This window comes from Canis aureus, chromosome 4, assembly GCF_053574225.1.
Source record: "Canis aureus isolate CA01 chromosome 4, VMU_Caureus_v.1.0, whole genome shotgun sequence".
NCBI classification, from domain to species: Eukaryota; Metazoa; Chordata; class Mammalia; order Carnivora; family Canidae; genus Canis; species Canis aureus.
In genome coordinates this window covers 24,973,148-24,995,223 of record NC_135614.1, presented here as the reverse complement: position 1 = coordinate 24,995,223, position 22,076 = coordinate 24,973,148, and the positions used below count along the sequence as shown (strand labels likewise).

The 22,076-nt window shown below is 36.4% G+C and overlaps 1 protein-coding gene across 9 annotated transcripts in view; it reads left to right on the top strand.

The window, feature by feature from the left end:
* Positions 1-22,076, top strand: part of MICU1 (mitochondrial calcium uptake 1) — a 248,921-nt gene that overhangs the window by 48,930 nt on the left and 177,915 nt on the right. For all 9 annotated transcript variants that reach the window (XR_013377818.1, XM_077894920.1, XM_077894916.1 and 6 more), the window contains one exon: positions 7,844-8,005. Coding sequence is in view for 8 of the 9 variants with exons in the window: in XM_077894916.1 (XP_077751042.1) it covers positions 7,845-8,005 (161 nt within the window). In the remaining variant the exon portion in view is untranslated. The remainder of the gene's footprint in view (positions 1-7,843; positions 8,006-22,076) is intronic.

Below are 22,076 nucleotides of genomic sequence, written 5' to 3'. Positions count from 1 at the left end.
CACAGGGGAAAAGGAAGGTGAGTGTGGTTCTCTAGGTTCAATGACTCTGTCATACAAAACTTTTGGGAAATTCTCACTGGCATCTGTTCCAGGGTGGAAATTTGAATGAAATGGGAACGCAGAGTGTCAAGATGTTTCTGTAGTGCAGGGTCTGGCCCTTGAAACTTGAATGTCCCCAAGTTGAATCTTATGTCTTGGAATTGATCAGATTCAGAGAAGCTTCTTTAGGCAAAGTAATATAATAGGAGATTAAACCAGATTGACAGTTTTTTAAACTTACATGAGAAATAAAGCTGGCATGAGAACTAGGATATTCTCATCTTCTGATCAGCATGTTCTCTCTTTGAAGGCAGTCGAAAGAGGAAGCTGAATTGGAATCTTAACATACTTAGTATGGAAATAGAATAAAGGAGAGTTAAATATATAATTTAGATACTTAATGGCTGAGGCTCTGATGGCCTTTAGTTCTAGGGTTAGTATTTGGCTGCCACTGGAGTGGATAGGGAGGATCCTTGTGAGCACCCCAGATAGTGCTGATTTTACAACGTTGTTCTCAGAGAGCAATCATATTTCAGTTTCACAGAGTGCACACATCCATCACCTACATATATTACTTGTGCCAGACGTTGTATTAGATTGTGGAAACACAGATAGAAAGGATACTTGGTCCTTATTTTCTCAAGCTCTTAGTTCATGTAAACTAAATACTTTCGAATCTTGAAGATTTATTTAACTGAGTTCTAAATTGTGTTGGTGTCCAAATTTGGGTAGATCTCAGAAATTTATCTTGGTCTCAGAATTAGCAGATGTTGCTTTTAATAGTAGTGCTGCATAACCGTTGGTAATAGTACATCAGAGGTTTATTTAGGCTGGTGTCAGGATTGGAAGAGCCAAGCATTCCTTCTTTAGATGTGCAATTGTCAGAGATCAAAATAGAAGGCAATTAATCATATAGAAAAGTGCAAGCAGATATTTTAAGTCAGAGTCGAGATGAGGTGTGGAATTCTAATAGTTTGGTAAGTTGAATCACGATGTGGCAATAATCAGAGTATTAGGATATGAATTTGATTTAGGTAAAGTTTGTCTTATAGGGAACCTTACCATGATATGGATTCATTGCTAAGACATTGGGCCTTTGCCTATGACTAGGTTTGACAAATGATAGTCCCTAGCTGAGGAGAATGAAGCATCAGTCTTCTGGACCTGACCTGCCTTATTTTTCTTTAAATGTAAAGCATAAACATAATCTTCCTCAGAAGATCATTAAATTTTATTTGCATCATCTAATTTTTTATAATTAAAAATGCATAATGTTTTATATTTTTTTAGTTGGCAGGTACACATTTTGCCTTTAAAAGTTTGTAAGAAATACTATATGTTTGTTTACATGGATAAATACATAAGCATAGTTTAAAAAATGAAGTGGTATAGGGGCACCTGAGTAGCTTAGTCGGTTGAGCATCTGATTCTTGATTTCGACTCAGATCATGATCTCAAGATCTGAGATTGAGCCCCTTGGTTGGACTCCACACTCAGCAGGGAGCCTGTTTTCAGATTTTGTCTCTCTCTCTCCCTCTTCCCCTCCCCTGCTTGCCTTCTCTCATTCTCTTTCTCTCAATAAATTAAAAAAGTTTTAAAATAAAGTGGTATATTATAAACATCTCTTTGTCTCATATCACCCATCTTCCACCCCTGGTAGCACCACTACTATTACTTTATTGTTTGTCCTTCTGGCGTTATAATAGGAGCATACAAGTATGCATTCTTATTTCTCTTCATTTTACATAAAAGGGTAGCATATCATATATGCTATGCCACAACTTGCTTTTTTAACATGTCACGAAACTCTTCAAATCTATACATAGGTTTTTCATTCCCTATTATTGCTACACGGTATTGCCTTGTGTGTATTTATCATGGTTTAGCCAGTTTTCTCCTAGCGAACATTGAGGTGGATTTTAGACTGTTGCTGTTACCACCATGATGTGAATAACCATGTTTGTGTGTGTATAATTTCAGAAGTATGCAAGTATATTATTAAGATATTTTATCAAAAGTGCAATTGTCTGGGTGACCGAATGCAGTTTTATATGGGTGATTTTAATGGATATTGCCAAATTGTCTCTATAGATTGCACCTTTTTTTTCTCTTTTAGGAAGTAGATAGTACCAGCTTACACATTCCTTAGCAGTACCATTTTTAAAGTATGGCCAACAGTTGTATTTTCAAAGTTGGATTTTTTGCCAGCTTGACAAGTGAGAAGCAGTATCAGTATAGCTGTAATATGCATTCTATTATTAATATTAATGAGATTAAGTATCTTTTCATAGTTCTCAGAGCCATTTTTACTTCTTCTTACAACTGTTTTTTAATTTCTTTTTTTTTTGTTTTTTAATTTCTTTAGCCCAACTTTCTGTTGGTTTGTGAAATATCTTAATAATATTTTATGATTAGCATATTTTTGTATTGTGTTATACTGTTGTTTATTTTTCTGTAGTTGGGCATTTGATCTCATTTTGGAGTGTAACTATTACATTTATTTTGCTGAGAAGAATTTTGAAAAAGTTTTCTTCCCCTTTAGGTTATTTATTTGGGAATCAAGAATTCTCGGATCTACTGTAGATTTTTGTACTAATTAGCTGTGAGTAAACCACATAACTTTTCTGGATCTCAGTTCTTTATCTGTAAAATAAAGATGTTGAATTAAATGATTTCTTGGTCTTGTGACTCTTTGAAGGTTATCAAAAGCAATGTATTAAGCTTAATAGTCTTAAAATAATAGATATAGAAACAGTAATGTTGTTAGAGGTTTTAAAAATACTGTTCTTTTTCTTGTTGGATAATGCTTTCCTTTGGTAACAAAGTTATCTTTCACTTGGCTCCCTTGATATTTCTTAGTTGGAAATACCTCTTCATCTTTTTTCAGTTCACATGAAAGCTACTTTTTAGAGGCATGCTTTGGGCGGGGGTTGGGAGTTGAAAGGGAGTGGAGTACTGTTAAGGAAGAAAAATGCACTCCTCTTGATTAAATTTAATCCTTCTCATAAACATGCTTCATTACTACATAACTGCTGCCAGTTGGCCTATTCAGTTTTCCAGACTCAATTGGAAAGCTAATCTCCTTAGATCTGTTTACATGGTCTCTCATCAAAAATGAATACATTGGACTAGTTACACCCTTTCTTAACTATAAAGTTAGGAATTAAAATTATAATAGAGTCTTTTTCTCATTCTTTTTCTTCGTTTGCTTGGCATCTGTGAAAATTGCACAAGAGAAGATGAATAGATATATATTTTTTAAGATTTAAAAATTTTCAAGTAATCTCTACCCAAATGTGGGGCTCAAACTCATAACCTTGAGATCAAGAGTTGCAAACTCCACCCATTGAGCCAGCCATGTGCCCCTAAATATATCTTTTGATGTGTACTCTAGGGAATGAGATCAAAACCAGTGGTGAAATGATGTAGACAGTAACATTTGAATTGCAACATTAAAATGTAAGCAAACAGTTAGTAGAACTTAAAACTATCAAAATTTATTTATTTATTATTTATTTATTTATTTTTAAATATTTCATTTATCTTTAAAAGAGGCAGAGACACAGGCAGAGGGAGACACAGGCTCCATGCAGGGAGCCCGATGTGGGTCTCGATCACTGGTCTCCAGGATTGCGCCCTGGGCTGAAGGTGGTGCTAAACCGCTGAGCCACCTGGGCTACCCAAAACTATTAAAATTTAAAATCTTCAAGCACCAGAGCATAGGGACATGTATTCTCAAAACTAATACATCTTGATTTTTCTGATATGATCTTACTCCCCCCCCCCATGAAATAGATTAAACTTTTGCCATACATCTTTTCACCAAGATTAGAGAGCATTATAAGATAAAAAGAACCCTAAAGCTCATTTAGGCAATTCTCTCATTTTATAAAATTCTTCCTTAAGAAAGGGAAATAAGTTTCCTTTGTCCACAGCTCTGTAGTAGAGGTGAGGCTAGGTCTTGGGTCATTGGATTCCTATTCCATTTAACTTCTATGATCTGCTAGTTGGTATTATTGTTTCAATCTCCTTCTCCTTTCTGTCTTCCATCTCCTTCACACTTACATATCAGTGTGTGTTGGATACTAATATCTGATGGTTTTTGTCTCTCTTTGGACCTTTAAATTTAATTTTTGGTTCTGCATTTATCATCTAGGCACTTATCACCCAATACTTAGATTATTATTTGCCTTCTGGCTGTACTAAGAGCTTCTACTAGCTCTTTCTGCCTTTGTTCTTTGCAATTTATTCTGACTTCTTTTTTAACATTTATTTTTTTATTTATTTATGATAGACATAGAGAGAGAGAGAGAGGCAGAGATATAAACAGAGGGATAAGCAGGCTCCATGCCAGGAGCCCGACGCGGGACTCGATCCCAGGATTCCAGGATCACGCCCTGGGCCAAAGGCAGGCGCCAAACCGCTGAGCCACCTAGGGATCCCCCTATTCTATTCACTTCTGATAGATAGCTATTCTTTAAGAAAATACCTTCATCACATTCTTTTCCAATGTAAAGTATGTTGTAGTTTCCTGTTGTATATATGATCAGATTTCTCAGTCCAGAATTCAGATGACCTTCTAAAGTGATTATGGCTTACCTGTTTGATCATATGTCTATTTATATATTTTTAACTGAAAAATGGGATTATGTTGGTGAACATATGTCTATTTATGAGATGTCTATTATGTGGACATGTGTCTATTTATGGAGAATATCTAATCTATCTTCTAGTCTTACACACTCCTTGCTTGTTCTAACTTTTGAGCTGGTTATGTTATTTGCCTTTCACATTAAAAACTTCTGAATGCTCTTTTCTTTCTTTTGTCAGGGATGAATAAGTTTTCTCCAGATATATATGTTTTAGTCGTGCTCATTTTTATTATAAGGAGATTTATTCAATCTGAAGAGAAAGTAGAGTATTCACTTCTATTATAGATAAAAGCAATGCTACGTATCCAAGTGTGCTGTGGGCGTGGAAAATGTTAATTTAAAAGTGAATCGGTTGTTGACAGGCAGGAAGAAAATATAGTGAACAATCTCATTGGTGCTGGATTTTGCTAGGATATGTGCAATAAAATGAGATGATTTCTGGGGTTGGGGAAGGTTAAAAAATTGTGTTGCTGCAGCTTGGGTCATAGGAAATAGGAAAGAAAAAAAATTCTTTTCCCACTTTGTCCATAAGGGCAGAATTTAGGTCCAATTTTGAAATTGGGTCTAGATTGAATGAAAACGACTAAGGGATAGGTTTACTTAAGAGATTGTAGGTATAGGTCCCAGAGGAGGGTTAGTTACTGGCTCTGTGATGTTAAGAGATAGCTAAGTAGTCTAACTTGATTTGAACCCAAATGGTAAAAGACATACTTTTCTTAGTATTTTGAGGCTTAGAAGTATACTTAAATGTTAGGAGCCAGTACTTGTATGATTTGTACTTTACATAGTTAAATATTTTAGATACCTATAATGTAACAGGCTCCACACTAGACTGTATGGTTATAAAGAGGAAAAATAATTTTGGCCTTAAAGAAGGCTGAGAGCCAAGTGGGGAAGGCCAACTTACATATGAGCGAATGTATTAATTGCCATAGGAAGATATGTATAAAGTGCAAGATAATTTAAATTAAGAAGCGGTGAACTGTGCTTTGGGACAAAGGGGAGGAGAATGAATATGTGATTTGAATGAATTGCCACTATAAAAAGTCATACAACCAGGAAGAAATGCCCCTTTCTCTTTCAGCCTCCCTGGTGGAATAAAAGAATGAAGACTGTACTCTGGCCTCAAGATATTGTCTAGAGGGAAAAAATAATTTTCTATTAATTCTCTGTATAGAGGTACCAGAAATGATCCTGTCTTTGAGCCATCCATGAGATAGCTATCATTTTTTTTAAAAAAAGATTTTACTTATTTGTTTATGAGAGACAGAGAGAGAGAGAGAGGCAGAGACACAGGCAGAGGGAGAAGCAGGCTCCATGCAGGCAGTGCAACGTGGGACTTGATCCTGGGTCTCCAGGATCATACCCTGGGCCAAAGGCGGCGCTAACCCGCTGGCCACCTGGGCTGCCCCGAACTGATCAAAATTTTATATCATTCTGAGGCCCAGAAGTAAACAAAAGCCTTTGCTGACTAACCTAGTCTTACCTGATATTTAAAATTTTTTTTAATTCTCTAATATCTATACCCTAATATTTTGATACTTCTTCAAGATACCAGTTTAGAAATGTATCATTAAAAAAATGTTTCATGTGGAAAAAAAATGTTTCATGTGTATCTTGCCTAATTAGAATGTAGAGTTCTTTTTGGCCTGTTAGGTCTTATCTGATAGTATGAACTTCAGACATTTTTGTTGAATGAGAACTTCCCAGTAATTCTCTTGTATGCTCAATTAGCCTTTGCTGTGGCAGTAAAAACTCCCAATTTTAGTGACTTTTAATCATAAACGTTTATTTCTCATTAGCATTCTATAGGTTGGCTGAGCTCTGCTCGCCCAGCTAGTCTTCACATTGCCTGGCTCCAGGCTGAGATGCATTCATTATGGAACCCAGGTTGAAGGATCATGTCTGTCAGGGGCATGGTCTTCTCTTCATAGAGTGCAGGAGCACGAGAATGCTAGTAGCAATACTTCTTAAAAGTGCTTTGTGGAACTGGCCCACATTCTGTTGGTCAAAGCAAGGTCTATGGCAAGATACGCACCCAAAATGAAAAGAGTGTGGAAAATAGTATTTACCTGGGATGGGGGATGGGTAAGTGACTGGGTTTTGAACAATAATATGACCTAATACAGATGTTTCTGAGTTAAACAGTGAGAGGAACAGGTGAAATTATAAGTATGAAACGGAAGAATTTGGTGAGTAGGAGACCTTCCAAGGACCTGGAATGAAAAAGATTTAATTAAAACGCCCTGAGCAGAACCACTGAGCCCCCCAGGCCCCTCAGTTTCCCGCATCTTTAAAATGGTTGTGCCACTTACAGATCTGTTGCTTTGCAATGCTAAATCCATCTTTCATTGTCCTTTTTGTGATACTAGAAATTTCTCTCTTGCCACCTTTTGTTAAGGTTTGTCAGTTGAAGGTCTAGAGGGAGACTAGAGAAGGGAGGAGTTTTTCTTCCTGATTCTTGTATGCTCTTCCTGCTTGCTCCTGTAGCACACAGTAGCCAGCAGCATGTGGAATGACTTGGTGCTCTCAACCCCTTAGGGAGTTTTAGTAGCAATACTCCCAAATGCATTTTCCTAGTGAGTTCCATACTTGAACATCTCCCCATGGGTACTTTTCTGAGTTCTACTGACATATTGAGTTCCTACTAGATGACTTTATAGTGACTTCTGTTGGCCTGGCACTTTAGTATATTTCTCAGACATCCGTGGTTGCATCCTCACCACAGGCCTATATCTCAGCCATGTTGAGAGGGGCCTCTTTACAGATTTATCCCTCCCCTGTTGTTCTGCATCACCCCTCGAAGTAGTAGCTGCTCACTTTATCTGTTCTTTTTAACCCTTAGTATTTTACCTGTGTTATAGTTAATAATGCTTTATGTTAAACTTTCCCTGTTCAAATTACTATGTTTTTTTTTTTGTCTTCTAATTGTACTTTGATATATCAGGTTACAAGTAGTATTTTTCTCATACAACTGTTCTGTGGGTTAAATGGGATATTATATGGTATTGGTATCGAAAAGTGTTTAATCTGCCATTGAGTTAGTCTGTAACGTTTGTTGGCAACTTTCATATGTCATCTTCATCATCATCATCATCACTGTCACTACCCTACTACTAGTTAGGAATAACATTTCTACTTTTTATCCACAGAATGTTTCGTCTTAACTCCCTTTCTGCATTGGCAGAACTGGCTGTGGGCTCTCGATGTTACCACGGAGGATCACAGCCCACCCAGATCAGGCGACGACTAATGATGGTGGCTTTCCTAGGAGCATCTGCAGTAACTGCAAGTACTGGTCTCCTGTGGAAGAGGTGAGCATTTTTGGAGGATCCTCTTCCTGCATGTGCTTTCATTTATCCAGTTATCTTTGTTCTCTCAAAGGATTACATTGACTTCTGGCTTAACTATATACCAAAATTTCTTGCCCAAATCATTTGGCATTGATAATATTTGTCTGTGAAATAAGATGCTTTGAAGAATTCAGCTATTGTGCCCAAGCAACAATAGGAAATATTCTGCCTCAAGGTCTGCCTATTTCTTCTGCTAAACATTTAAAATAATTAACCAATTTAATAATTTCAATAATTTTTAAATAAATAATTAATATATAATAATAAATACATTTAATAATTCACCAGGTTAGCATGCATAATTCACTGTTTTTTAGTATATTTACAAAGCTGTGCAGCCATCACCATTCTCTGATTCCAAAAATTCTCATCACTCCATAAAGAAACTCCATGCCATTTAGCAGTTACTTCCCACTTTCTCCATTCCTCTCAACCCTAGGCAACCACTGATCTACTTTCTGTCAATAGACAGTAAAATGGAGTAATGGTAACACCTGTCTCAAAGGGTTGTTATGAATATTAAATGAGTTATTATTTAGGTTATTAAAATAACATTTTATTTTATTTTTAAAGTAGGCTCTACACCCAGTGTAGGGTTCCATCTCCATGATCCTGAGATCAAGAGTTTCACACTCTATCAGCTGAGCCAGCCAGGTGCCCCAAGTTATTATTTGTTAAATGCTTAGAAAAGAGCCTGGCACATGACTTTGTAGATAAAAAACATTTATGTAGAAAGTACTTGGCACATAGTAAACTGTCAATAAATGTTATCTATTATTATTGGATATAATATGAAGATGAGAAATAGTGAAGAAAGAAGATATAGAGTATTAACAGAAAATACTGAGTTTCCAAAAAAAGTTAGAGTTGTGATATAAAAGACCCTATATATCATGCCAGGAAATTGTGATTTTAATCTGTAGGCAATGATGAGTTATGAGGTTTTGAAACAAGAGACTGATCACAGACAAGTTTAAAGAAAGATTAGTACAGTGACAACAGTGAAATAAACTGGAGTGAGAAGAAGCTACTGACAGACACTAATACTAGTTTGAGATGATGATGAGGGTACTGGAACCTTAGAAAGGAGTGCATGAGTTTTTAGAAAAATTTCCAGGTAAGATGGACAGGAAGAGAGACAGAGGGAGAGAAAGATCTAGACTGAGGGACACAGACGGAAGGAGGAAGAGAGGGAGGCCAAAGAAGGAAATGAGAAATAGGAAATGCACTTTTTGTCCTTTCACTGTAATAAATAGTAAATGCCTAGTAATTTCTTCAGGCAGATGTTTTCCTGCAACGGAATTAAGAGGACCCCATGCATGCGGATTTAGAATTGCCATCTTTGATATTGGACTAAGCCAAAGACAACAGACTATACCTGAGTTGAGAAGTTGTTCAATAGATTGAATATTTAAGAAATTACTACTCTTTTTCTTTCTCTGAATCACTTTGTTTATACTATTCAGATTAAATGCTGATGTTTAGGTTATTTTATTTTTATTAATTTATATTGTTTTGCGTAACATCACTCCCAGAAAAAAAATAAGATGATTATTTGGAGGGTATGTAGAGCAAACATTCCTTTTTTTAGTTTTTAAAGATTTTATTTATTTGTTTGACAGAGAGATAGACCCAGAGAGCACAAGGGGAGGGGGGCGGGGAGTAACAGAGGGAGAAGAAGAGCACAAGCAGGGTACCTGTGGGATCCCAGGATGCTGAGATCATGATCTGAGCCAAAGGCAGACACTTAACCCCTGAGCCACTCAGGTGCCTGAAAACATTCCTTTTTTTAATCATCTTTTAAAAAATTGTTAACTAAGCAGAAATAAAATGTTTTCCTAAGAAGTGGGATTTAAAGTTCTTCTTGAAAGAGGGCATGATATAGTTTTAAACTTGAAAAAAATTAAAGTTTACAAACATTTTAAAACTTTAAAATTCTTAAATTTAAACTACAAAGAATGAGATGATCTAAAAAAAAAGTCTAAAACAGAAGTAAAGAAACAATCTTTTTTTTTTTCCATTCCCAATCCCTTTTCCTGAACAAAAAATAATAACACAATAATACAGGTTTGAATCATACAGGTAAGTAACAAAGAATACAATTTGGAATGTTTGCCTTCAAACTAAAGTGAGTATATTCTGGGTTATATAATTAGATATGTGTAAAGACCAGGGGATCCCTGGGTGGCTCAGCGGTTTAGCGCCTGCCTTTGGCCCAGGGTACGATCCTGAAGTCCCAGGATCGAGTCCCGTGTCGGGCTCCCTGCATGGAGCCTGCTTCTCCCTCTGCCTGTGTCTCTGCCTCTCTCTCTCCCTATGTCTATCATGAATAAATAAATAAAATATTTTAAAAAAAGATATGTGTAAAGACCAGATATATACTACCCAAATCCACTAATATAAATTAAGTATGATCCTTTGAAACCATATTACAGTACTGTTAGAGAAGGAACATTTGTCATTTTCCTGTTTTTTTTTTTTTTTTTTTTACTTAGCTTCAAAAAAAGTACTGAAATCTAGTGGTAAGGATTCAAGGTTTGCAATCTGAGTGTGTGGGTTTAAACTGGCTATATAATGTATCTAATGTCACATTCTTCTTCAGCCTAAAGTACTTCTTTTACTAAGAGTTCTTATGTGCCGGAGATAGATTCTATCAGCTTTTGTCTGGAAATACCTTTATTTTGTCTTTACTTTTGAAGGATATTTTCACTGGGTATAGAATTCTTGGTTGACTTTTTTCTTTCTAGCAAGCTGTCATTCTGTTGTGTTTAGCTTTGATTTTGTTTTGTTTTTGTCTTTTCAGTATGGTATCTTCATTGTATTCTTTTTTTGTGTATTTGTGTATGTGGTAAAGTATATGTAGCATCAAATTTACTATTTTAACTATTTTTAAGTTCATTAACATTAACTACTTTCACAGTATTGTGTGACCATCACCACCATCCATCTCTAGAATTTTTTCATCATTTCAAACTCAAACTCTGGACCCATTAAACAGTAATTCCCCAGTCACCTTTCCCCCCATCTTTGGGTATTCTGGTTTCTCACTTTATGAATTTGACTATTCTAGTACCTCTAAAAATAGGATTATACAATATTTGTCTTCTTGTGTTTGCCTATTTAATTTAGCATAGTAATTTCAAGGTTCATCCATGTTGTATCATGTGTCAGAATTTCCTTCCTTTTAAAGGCTGAATAATTTTTCATTGCATGTATATATACCATTTTGTTTATCCATTTATCTACCAATGAATACTTGGGTTATTTCCACTTTTTGATTATTGTGAATAATACTGCTATGAACATTATTGCACAAATATCTCTTGCAGTCCCTGCTTTCACTTCTTGTGGGTATATAACTAGAAGTAACATTGCTGGATCATGTCTTCAGATATTTTTTGAAAAGTCAATAGTAATTCTTATCTTTGTTCTTATGTATGAACTATATTTTTATCCTTGGCTTAGTTTTATGACCTTTTTTTTAAAGAAAGGGGTGGGGAGAGAGGCAGAGGAAGAAGGAGAGAGAATCTTGAGCAGGCTCCACACCCAGCATGGAGCCTAATGTAGGGCTCAATCCCATGACTCTGAGATCACCACCTGAGCCAAAACCAAGAGTTTGACAGAACTGACTGAGCTACCCAGGTGCCCTTGTTTTATGATTTTTTTTATCACTTGTTTTCAACAATTTGATTATAATGTATTTTAGTGCTATTTACTTTGTGTTTATTCTGTTAAAAAATGTATTGATTTCCTTAGACTATGAAATTAAAATTTTTATAAAATTTGAAAAATTTTGCCCATTATTTCTTCATTAAATTTTTCTGTCCCTATTTCTGCCCCATTCCCTTACATACACATGCTTTCTGGGACTTCATTCACATGTGTACTAGACCATGTGATATTCTACATATCATCAGGATTTTGCTTATATTTTATATAACCTTCTTTTTCTCTGGGCTTCAGTTTTGGAAGGTTTTTTTTTTTTAATTCTTGTCTCTTCAGGGTCACTGATCTCTTTTTCTGCGGGACCTTATCTGCTGTGTCTCTCTAGTGATTGTTTAAGAAGATTTTGAAATTGTATTTTCAATCTCTAGAAGGATCATTTAGAAGGGTGCCTGGCTGGCTCAGTCAGTAGAGCAAACATCTCTTGATCTCAGTGTTGTGAGTTCAAGCCTCACATTGGATGTGGAAATTACTTAAAAGTAAAATTAAAAGAAAATAGAAGTACCATTTAGAAAATATTGTTAATTGGAGTATCTGGAAAGATGGCAGCATAAGAAAATCCTGAACTGTCCTCCTCCATCAGACCTACCAAATCTATGGCTGTATATGGATAACTTCCCTCTGCAAAAGATCTGAAAACTATAGGTACTGCTTTTCACAATAGAGAATATAAGGACCACACCAAGCTGGGAAGGAGAGGCAGAAACACAGTCCTACCAAAAAAAAAAAAAAAAAAAAAAACTTACCCCAAGAATGGCAACATTCACTAGGCAATGCTTCTCCTGGAGGAATGAGGGATTGGTGCCCCACATTGATACCTGGGATCTTCACTGGAGAGATAAGCCTGAGGATCTTTGACTTGCAAAATCAATACGTTTGACATCCAGGAATCCAAAAATTCAATAGGAAACTGAGATTCCCTTCTTAGAGGGCTCATGTGCAGTCTTGCTTGCACTGAGACTCAGAAAAAAACGAGCAGTTTGAAAAGGAATTGCCAGTGACTCACAGAAGGCCTATAATAGGTGTGGAGATCCTTCCTGAGGAGCAAGGGATTCAAGCCCTGCACTGGGCACTCCCTATACCACCCCTACCCTAGAAAGACAAGCCCCCATTTATTCTGGCTTGAAAATCATCAGGGTTTAACTCTAGGAGAGGTGGAGGGCCATAGGAAACCAAAACTGTGCTCTTAAAAGGCCCATCGACAGTCCCACTCATTCAGACCCAGCATATTGGAAGCAGTTTGAAAAGCATCTGGGCCATATATGAGGATTTATTCACTAATTTTAAGGCTTGTGCCAGAAAGGCAAGGTTCTGGGAACTTTCTCCAGGAATGGAACTGCTAGCAGCCACCATTTCTTTTGTCTTCCTTCAGACTAGCTGGCCCAATGAAGGCAACAGTTCTGACCATCTCCATCTCCATTGCTCACACTATTTGCCCTGCCACGGCATTTCCCTGTGGACTGACCTGTCATGTTCTCCTCCAAAGCAACTCCTACCCAGCCTCGCCTGATGAGCAGTCTCATTCAGGACCAGTGCCCCTTCAAAGCAACTCCTTGGGAGAGTTGAGCTGGGGGCAGCCCTGCCCCATGAGCACACCCATAGCAGTGCAGTTAAGCCTCACAGCCAGCTACACCAGGTGCTGACCCTACTCACTAAACACTCACAGCAGCTGCAGACTGGCCTCTAAGCCTGGCAGGCTGGGATCAGCCTCATCCACCAATGCACCCATAGCAGTTGCAACCCAGTCACAATAAGAGGGTGCATGCAACCTACATTGTTGAGAGAGCTCCTAGAATGTATTGCAACTTAAACAACAAGCAACTTAAAATAGACTGCTATATACATAGGTGTTATATATGAACCTCATAGTTACATTACTATAAACCTATAATGGATACACAAAAGACCATGAATACATAGCCAAAGCCATCCTGAGAAAGAAGAGCAAAGCTAGAGGCATCCCATTTCCTGATTTCAAACTATAGGCCAAATCTATATTTATGAAAACAGTATGATACTTAAAAACACATGTAGATCAATAGAACAGACTAGAGATCCCAGAAATAAACTACATATGTGGTCACTTAATATTGACAGGGAGCCAAGAATAGTAAGATGGTAAGATAACAGTCATTTCAGTAAATATTATTGGGAAAGCTGGATAACAAGTCCAGAAGAATGAAATTGGATCCCTATCTTACCCTATTCACAAAAAATAATTCAGATGGATTAAATGCTTTAACATAAGACCCCAAAGTACACACTTGGGGGAGGGGGAAGTAAAGGAAACTTAGGGTCTTGGAACTATTTTTTGGATAACAAAAGGACAAGCAACAAAAGCAAAATCAGCAAGTGGGACTACATTAAGTTAAAAAGCTTAAAAAAAAAAAAAAAGCTTGTGCACAGGGCAGCCCCGGTGGCCCACGGTTTAGCACCGCCTTCAGTCCAGGCTGTGATCCTGGAGACCCGGGATCAAGTCCCACGTTGGGCTCCTTGCATGGAGCCTGCTTCTCCCTCTGCCTGTGTCTCTACCTCTCTGTCTCTCTCATGAATAAATAAATAAAATCTTAAAAAAAAGAACAAAAAAGAAAAGAAAAAAAAAAGCTTGTGCACAGCAAAGGAAATAAAACAAAAAGGCAACCTATGGAATGGGAAAAAATATTTGCAGAGCATATGTCAGTTAAGAGATTAATATCCAAAATATATAAAGCATACAGCTCAAAAGTGTAAAAACAGATGATCTAATTAAAAAACGAACAGAGGACCTGAATAGATGTTTTTCTAAAGTAGACATCCAGATGGCCAAACAGGCACATGAAAAGGTGCTCAACATCACTAATCATCAGGGAAATGCAAATCAAAACCGTAAAAAGATATCACTTCATACCTATGAGAATGGTTAGTCTCAAAATAAGGCATAACAATTTTGGTATAGATGTCTAGAAATAGGAATCCTTGTGCACTATCGGGAATGTAAACTGACTTAACCACTTTGGAAAACAACATGGAGGTTTTTCAGGAACCTGAAAATAGAAAATATTCTAAAAATAGAATAACATATAATCCACCATTCCCAAGGAAATGAGAACAGGATCTTGAAGTGATATCTGGACTCCCATGTTTAATTCAGCATTATTCACAAAAGTGAAGATACGGAGACAACCTAACTGTCCTTCAAGAGATGAACGTGTAAAGAAGATTTGCTACACACACACACTCACAAATATTATTCAGCCTTGGAAAGAAGGAAATCCTGCCATTTACATCTACATTGATGGACCTTGAAGGCATTCTGCTACTGAGATAAATCAGACACAGAAATAAATATACTATTGTATGGTATCACTTATATGTGAAATTTCAAAAACCTGAACTGATAGCAACAGTCATTAAGACAGTGATTTTCAGAGGCTGGTGGTTGGGGAGTTGGGGAGTTGGGGAGGTGTTGGTCAGAATACAGCCTACAGTCAGAATATAAATATGTTCTGGGATCTAATACATAGTGTTGTGATTACAGTTAATAATACAGTATTGTATACTTGAAAATTGCTAATAGACTAAATCTTAAATGTTCTCACTCAAGAAGATTATAATTATGTGATGTAATGGAGGTTTTAGCTAATACAGTGGTGGCAGATTGATACAGATAAGTATCAAATCAATACATTGTATGCCTTAAACTTACAAAATTATCATTAGTTATATCTTAATAAAAAACTGCTTTGATAATGTAATTTAATGCAAAATATACTTTCAGATAAGGATAAAGAAAACTAACTATCATAATTATTAATATGAATCTGTGAAACTTGCGAAGATCTTGTGGAAAAGACCATCACTAATTGCTGACTGTTCTAGTTGATGGCCAGTATAAAAGGAGGGTCAAATAACAAATGATGTTACTTTTTTTTTTTTCTTCTCAAAATGTGTTATTTTGAAAAAGCACAAAACAAGTTAACTTCAGCCACATACAAATATTCTGTAATTTTATTCCTTCCTTTCTCTTTATGGTACTGATGTCACAAGTTACATCTTTTATATTGTGTATCCATTAACATTTTTTATGATTAAGATTTTTTTTAATATTTGATTTTTGAATTTCTTTTGTAGAATTTAAAGAGATTTACACATCATCATTATAGGACAACAGTATTCTGTATTTGTCCATGTATTTGCCTTCATTAATGAGATTTATACTTTATATGCTTTCATGTTGCAGTATAATATATTTCAACTTGTAGAACTTCCTCTAGCATTTTTTTTTTTTTTTTTTTTGTAATGCAGGTTTGGTAGTATGAACTTCCTCAGCATTGTTTATCTGGGAACATCTTTCTTTCTCCTTGATTTCTAGAGGACAGTTTTACCAGATATAGTACCTTTGGTTGGCAGTTTTTTCTTTCAGCACTTTCCATATTTCATCCTATTTCTTTATGGCCTATAAGGTCTCAGAGTTTTATGGGATCCCCTTGTACATGATGAGTCACTTTTCCCCTGCTACTTTAAAAATTCTCCCTTAGTCTTTGACTTTTTGGCAATTTGATTATAATGTGTCTTGCTGTGGATTTCTTTGGGTTCCTCATCTTGGAAGTCTGTTGAGCTTCTTCAGTCTGGAAGTCCATTAACTTTCCCAAATCTGAGTTTTCAGGTGTTCAAGGTTTTTTTTTTTTTTTTTGCCATATTTTCTTTCAATGAACTTTTTTTTAACCTCTTTCTTTCTCTTCCTTCTCCTTCATGTATGCATTGGTTTTCTTGACCTTATTCTGTAAGTCTCTTAGGCTTCTTTTGTGTTTTGTTCCTCTGACTGGATAATACCAAATGATCTGTCTTTGAGTTTACCTTTGAGTTTATCTTCTGCTTGATTGAGTCTACTTTTGAGCCACCCTAGTGAATTTTTCGATTCTGTAATTGCACTCATCAGCTTCAGAATTTGCTTTTTTTAATCTCTCTGGATAGTAATTTTTTAATGCAGTGTTTTCTTGAGCTTAGAGATCATCTTTATTTTGGGTATTTTGAATTCTTTTTCAAGTAATAAATATTTCTGTTTCTTTAGGTTCAGTTTCCAGAGATTTATATTGCTCCTCTGGGCCACATTTCTGTTTCTTCACGCATCTTGCAACTTTGTGTTAAGATTCACATTTTTGAAGAATCAATCACATATCTTGATTTTTATAGATTAGCTTCATACAGAGGAAGACCCTCAGTAATCACCCCAGTTACAGATTATGGTGCCTCTAAAACTTTTGGGAAAGGATACAGCTCCTCTAGGTCTGCGTGGGCAGTTTCTCAGTTGGAGAAGCTTTTGCAGGTTTCTTATTCAAGAGCTTTTGAGATCTTGCTCCCTCTGGTGTTTATCTGCAGCACTGCAAGTTCTCTGTGCTTAGCAGCCAGCCACCTACTCCTCTCATCAGCCGCCAGGCATCCAAAGTTGGCCAGCTCCCCATTACCACCCCAGGTCAGGCGAGGTGCATGCCAGTATTTCAGGCAGTCTTCTGAAAAAACTAGAATGCCAGGCACACCTTCCACTTTTTTCCCTCCCTCCTGAGGGAGAAGACTTGTTTTGTCCCTTCCCCTAATTGTGCTAAGCTGTGCCAACTCTGCAACTCTAAGCTGTGCAGATCACCTCCCACTTTTCTTTTTTCTTATCTACCCTCAGGAATGCAAAAATGCCATCTTCCATCAGCACTCCAAGTGAGGTGAACAGAAACCAGTCCCTAGGGCTGGAATGTTGAACACCCTTTCATTCTCGTTCCTCCCTGGAGTGAGAAACTGTGAGCTGGGGCATTCTCTCCTGGTACTGAGCTGTGACTGCTTGGGGGAGGGACTGACATGGGTAGAGTGAAATTGCTTCTCTTACCCATTTCCATGTGTCTGTTTTTGGCATCATGTTTTCCTGGTGCATTACAGCTTCTTAGCCAGATTTTGGGAATCTCCTAAAGGTATTTTGATCTGTACATTGTTGCTAAATCAGTGTTTCTGTGGTAGACAAAGCCTGGGACTTCCTATTCCGCCATCTTGCTGACATCTATCCATGACTTTATTACATATTTTTCATTGTGTAGGTTAACTTTTTGAGTGTCTGGATTTTTTTGTTTTCCTTAAAAGTATATTGATTTTTGTACTGACAGGTAGTTAACTTATTGGAGAATCTATTTGATCAGCTGGAACTTGTTTTTAAACTTTTTTTTTCCCCCAGCATGGTTTAGATAGAGTATCCTTTGCTCTAGGGCTAAGTCAGCCCTACTAATAAGACAGGACCCATCTGTTGTGTTTACTAAATGCCTTGAGTGTTCAATGATTTGTCACAGCTTGAACACTCCTGCTTGTGAATGCTAGAAATTATTTGGCCTATAGCTCTTTGGTAATTGTTTCTTGTCTAATATTGGATACTTTAATCCTAAGAGTGTACTGTTTAATATTAACAAGGGAGGCTCCATTAGGTTCATGGAACTTTTTCTTCCTGTATTTCCTCCTCTCTGGTCCTCTTGCCCACCAATTCCAGTCACCTCAGCCTCTCCAAACTATGGCCTCAACTTAGCATGGTCACTCTTATATTGCTTGGGATCCTGTTCCTGATCTGGAAAATGTCTCCAAGTAGAACTTCAGGACAACTATAGACCTACTTTTTTTTTCAGACAGTTGCTGTCTATTGTTCAGTATCTTAAAATGTTTTATATATTTTGTTAGATTTTCTGTATTTTTCCCCACTCTAGGAAGGCAAATCTAAGTGTAGTTACTCCATTGGGGTTGAAAGCAGAAGTCTTCTTTCTGTACATCATTATATGTCATCGGTTCTATAATGTTTAAATCACTGTATTATTATATCATTACCACAGTGGAGTCAACTATCAGGAATAAAATAGGGAAAAGACAAAGTGACTCTTGGTAGTGTGCAATTCTTAAGATGTTAAAAGTTGCAGGGGTATAATAGGGTGTAACTTGCCTACTACATATGAGCAGCATTCAGAGTATCATGGGATATCAGCCTGTATGTTTTTCAGAAGAAATTATGAATGCCATTCAATTAATTGGACTGAATAAAGCAGTGTGGTTAGGAGGGTTTCTGGTATACCAAATGATATTGAATGTCTGTAGATTTTCTTTTTTAGAACCTAAGGTTTTTGAGAAATCAGGTTAGAGTCACTCTTTCCAGGAGGCTTTTCCTGAACCTATTCTTTGTCCTTATATATTCTTTATCAGTTGGCTTATCTGTTTTCCCTATTTACTGTGACTTTCTTGATGACAGAGACAGTCTTACTATATTTATCTTAGCAACTAGTGTAGCTCCCACAGCATTTGATTGAAGAAATCTTTTCTTTGTGAATAAATACTTTAGGTCTTCACTTTATCAGCCCATCATCATTTGATTCCACAAACTCTTCAGAAGGAAATAAAACAGGGAAATGATCCAGCCTTGATCAGTTGGGGTCAAGGTTGAAAGGAAATTTGAACTGTGGTCAAAAGATTGATTTTGAACCAGGTGGGAAAACCTATAGTGAGTTAGTTTCTTGTTGCTTTTAAAAAATTTGTTTATTTTGGGATACCTGGGTGGGTCAGCGGTTGGGCGTCTGCCTTCGTCTCAGGGCGTGATCCTGGGGTTCTGGGATTGAGTCCTGTAGTGGGCTCCCTGCAAGGAGCCTGCTTCTCCCTCTGCTTATGTCTCTGCCATCTCTCTGTGTCGCTCATGAATAAATAAATAAAATATTTTTTAAAAATTGTTTAGTTTTAGGATTTAACCTTTTTAAAAAGTTATTTTTCTTACTTATAAATTCAAATACTGTTTTGCCTTTGTTAACATGCATAAAATACTATTTATAAGTAAGTGAAATAACTATTGGTTTTTATATTCTTTAAATAGTTACGTAAAAGGAATGCATTAAGAATTTTCTCATATTGTATTTTAATCCCAGCATATATTTTTCCAATCCCTTTCTGGTCAATATAGATAAGGATTTCCATTTTTGTTCCATAATCAGCCATAGCCACATTGCCTACTTTCTCTGTATAAGGCACTGGGTTGGGAACTCTGGATGATTGGAAGAGTAGTGTCCAATCTTTCTCCCTTTTTTTTTTTTAAGTTTTAATTATTATTCCAGTATAATTTATGTACAGTGTTTACATACACATTAGTTTCATGTGTACAATATAGTGATTCAACAATTCTATATGTTACTCAGTGCTCATCACATTGTGCTCACTTCAACAGCACTTGCACTCAGTGCTTATCACAATAAGTATACTCTTAATCCCCTTTATCTCATGTTACTCATCTGCCCACTCCCCTCCCCTCTGGCAGCCATTAGTTTGTTCTTTGTATTTAAGAGTCTTTTTTTTTCTTTTGTTCATTTGTTTTGTTTCTTAAATTCCCCATATGAGTGAAATAATATGGCATTTGTCTTTTTCTGACTGATTTATTTTACTTAGCATTTTACCCTTTATACCCTCTAGATTGATCCATATTGTTGTAAATGGCGAGATTTCATTCTTTTGTATTGCGGAGGAATATTCCATTGTATGTGTATACACACATCTTCTTTATCCATTCATCTATTGATGGACAGTTGGGTTTCTTCCATATTTTGTCTATTGCAAATGATGCTGCAATAAACATAGGGGTGCATCTATTATTTTAATTAGTATTTTCATATTCTTTGTGTAAACACCCAGTGGTGGACTTACTGGATCATATGGTAATGTTAGTTTTAACTTTTTGAGCAACCTCTATACTGTTTCCACAGTGGCTGTACCAGTTTGCATTTCTAGCAGTGCACAAAGTTTCATTTTTCTACACATCCTTACCATCATGTGTTGTTTTTTGTGGTTTTGGTTTTAGCCATTCTAATGGGTGTGAGGTGATACCTCATTGTGGTTTCGATTTGCATTTCCCTAATGATTAGAGATGTTGAGCATCTTTTCATGTGACTCTTGGTTATCTGGATGTCTTCTTTGGAGAAAGGTCTGTTCATGTCTTCTGCCCATTTTTAAAATGGATTATTTGTGTTTTGGGTGTTGAGTTGTATAAGTTCTTTTCTATTTTGGATACTAACCTCTTATCATATATATCATTTGCAAATATCTTCTCCCATTCAGTAGATTGTCTTCTTGTTTTATTGATTGTTTCCTTTGGTGGGCAGAAGCTTTTTATTTTGATGCAGTGCCAGTAGTTGTTGTTTTTTTGTTTGTTTTAATTTCCCTTGCCTCCAGAGACATATCTAGAAACTTTTGCTACAGGTCTCACATTTAGGTCTCTGATCCATTTGGAGTTTATTTTTTTGTATAGTGTAAGTACTTTGGTTTCATTCTTTTCCATGGAGCTGTCTTGTTTTCCCAACACCTTTTGTTGAAAAGACTCTTTCCCATTGCATATTCTTTCCTCTGTTGTAAATTAATTGGCCATATAATTATGGGTTTATTTCTGGGCTCTTTGTTCTGTTGATATATGTGTCTGTTTTTGTGTCAGGACCATAGTGTTTTGATTGCTACAACGTTGTAGTATGTCTTTTTTTCTTACTATGGAGTCCCACATGAGGCTTGAACTCATGACCCTGAGATCAAGACTGAGCTGAGATCAAGAGTTCAATTTGAGGGTAGGAGTGGGGGGGAAAGAGTTGGACACTTAACTGAGTGAGCTTCCCAGGCGCCTATTGGTCCTGTAATGTATCTTGAAATCTGGGATTAGGATAAATAACTCCAGTTCTCTTCTTTTTCAAGATTGCTTTGGCTATTTGGGATGTTTTGTGGTTTCATACAGATTTTGGAATTATTTGTTCAAGTTCTGGGAAAAATACTGTTGGTATTTTGATAGGGATTGCATTAAATCTGTAGATTGTCCTGGGATGTATGGACATTTTAGCAATATTTGTTCTCCCCATCCATGAATATGGACTGTCTTTCCATTTGTTTGTTTCACATTCAGTTTCTTTCATCACTGTTTTATATTTTTCAAAGTACAGGTCTTTGACCTCATTGGTTAAATTTATTTCTAGGTGTTTTTTATTATGTTTGCTGCAGTGGTAAATGGGATCGTTTTCTTAATTTCTTTTTCTGCTACTTTATTATTAGTGTACAGAAATGCAACAGATTTTTATATATTGATTTTATATTCTGCAACCTTACTGAATTCATTTATCAGCTCTAGAAGTTTTTTGGTGGTCTTACGAGTTTTCTATATGTAATATATTATCTGCAAATAAGGTTTTAATCTGTTTGGATTCCTTTTATTTCTGTGATTGCTAGTAGCTAGGATTTCCAGTACTATGTTAAATAAAAATGATGAGAGTGGAATCCTTGTCTTTTTCCTAATCTTAGGGGA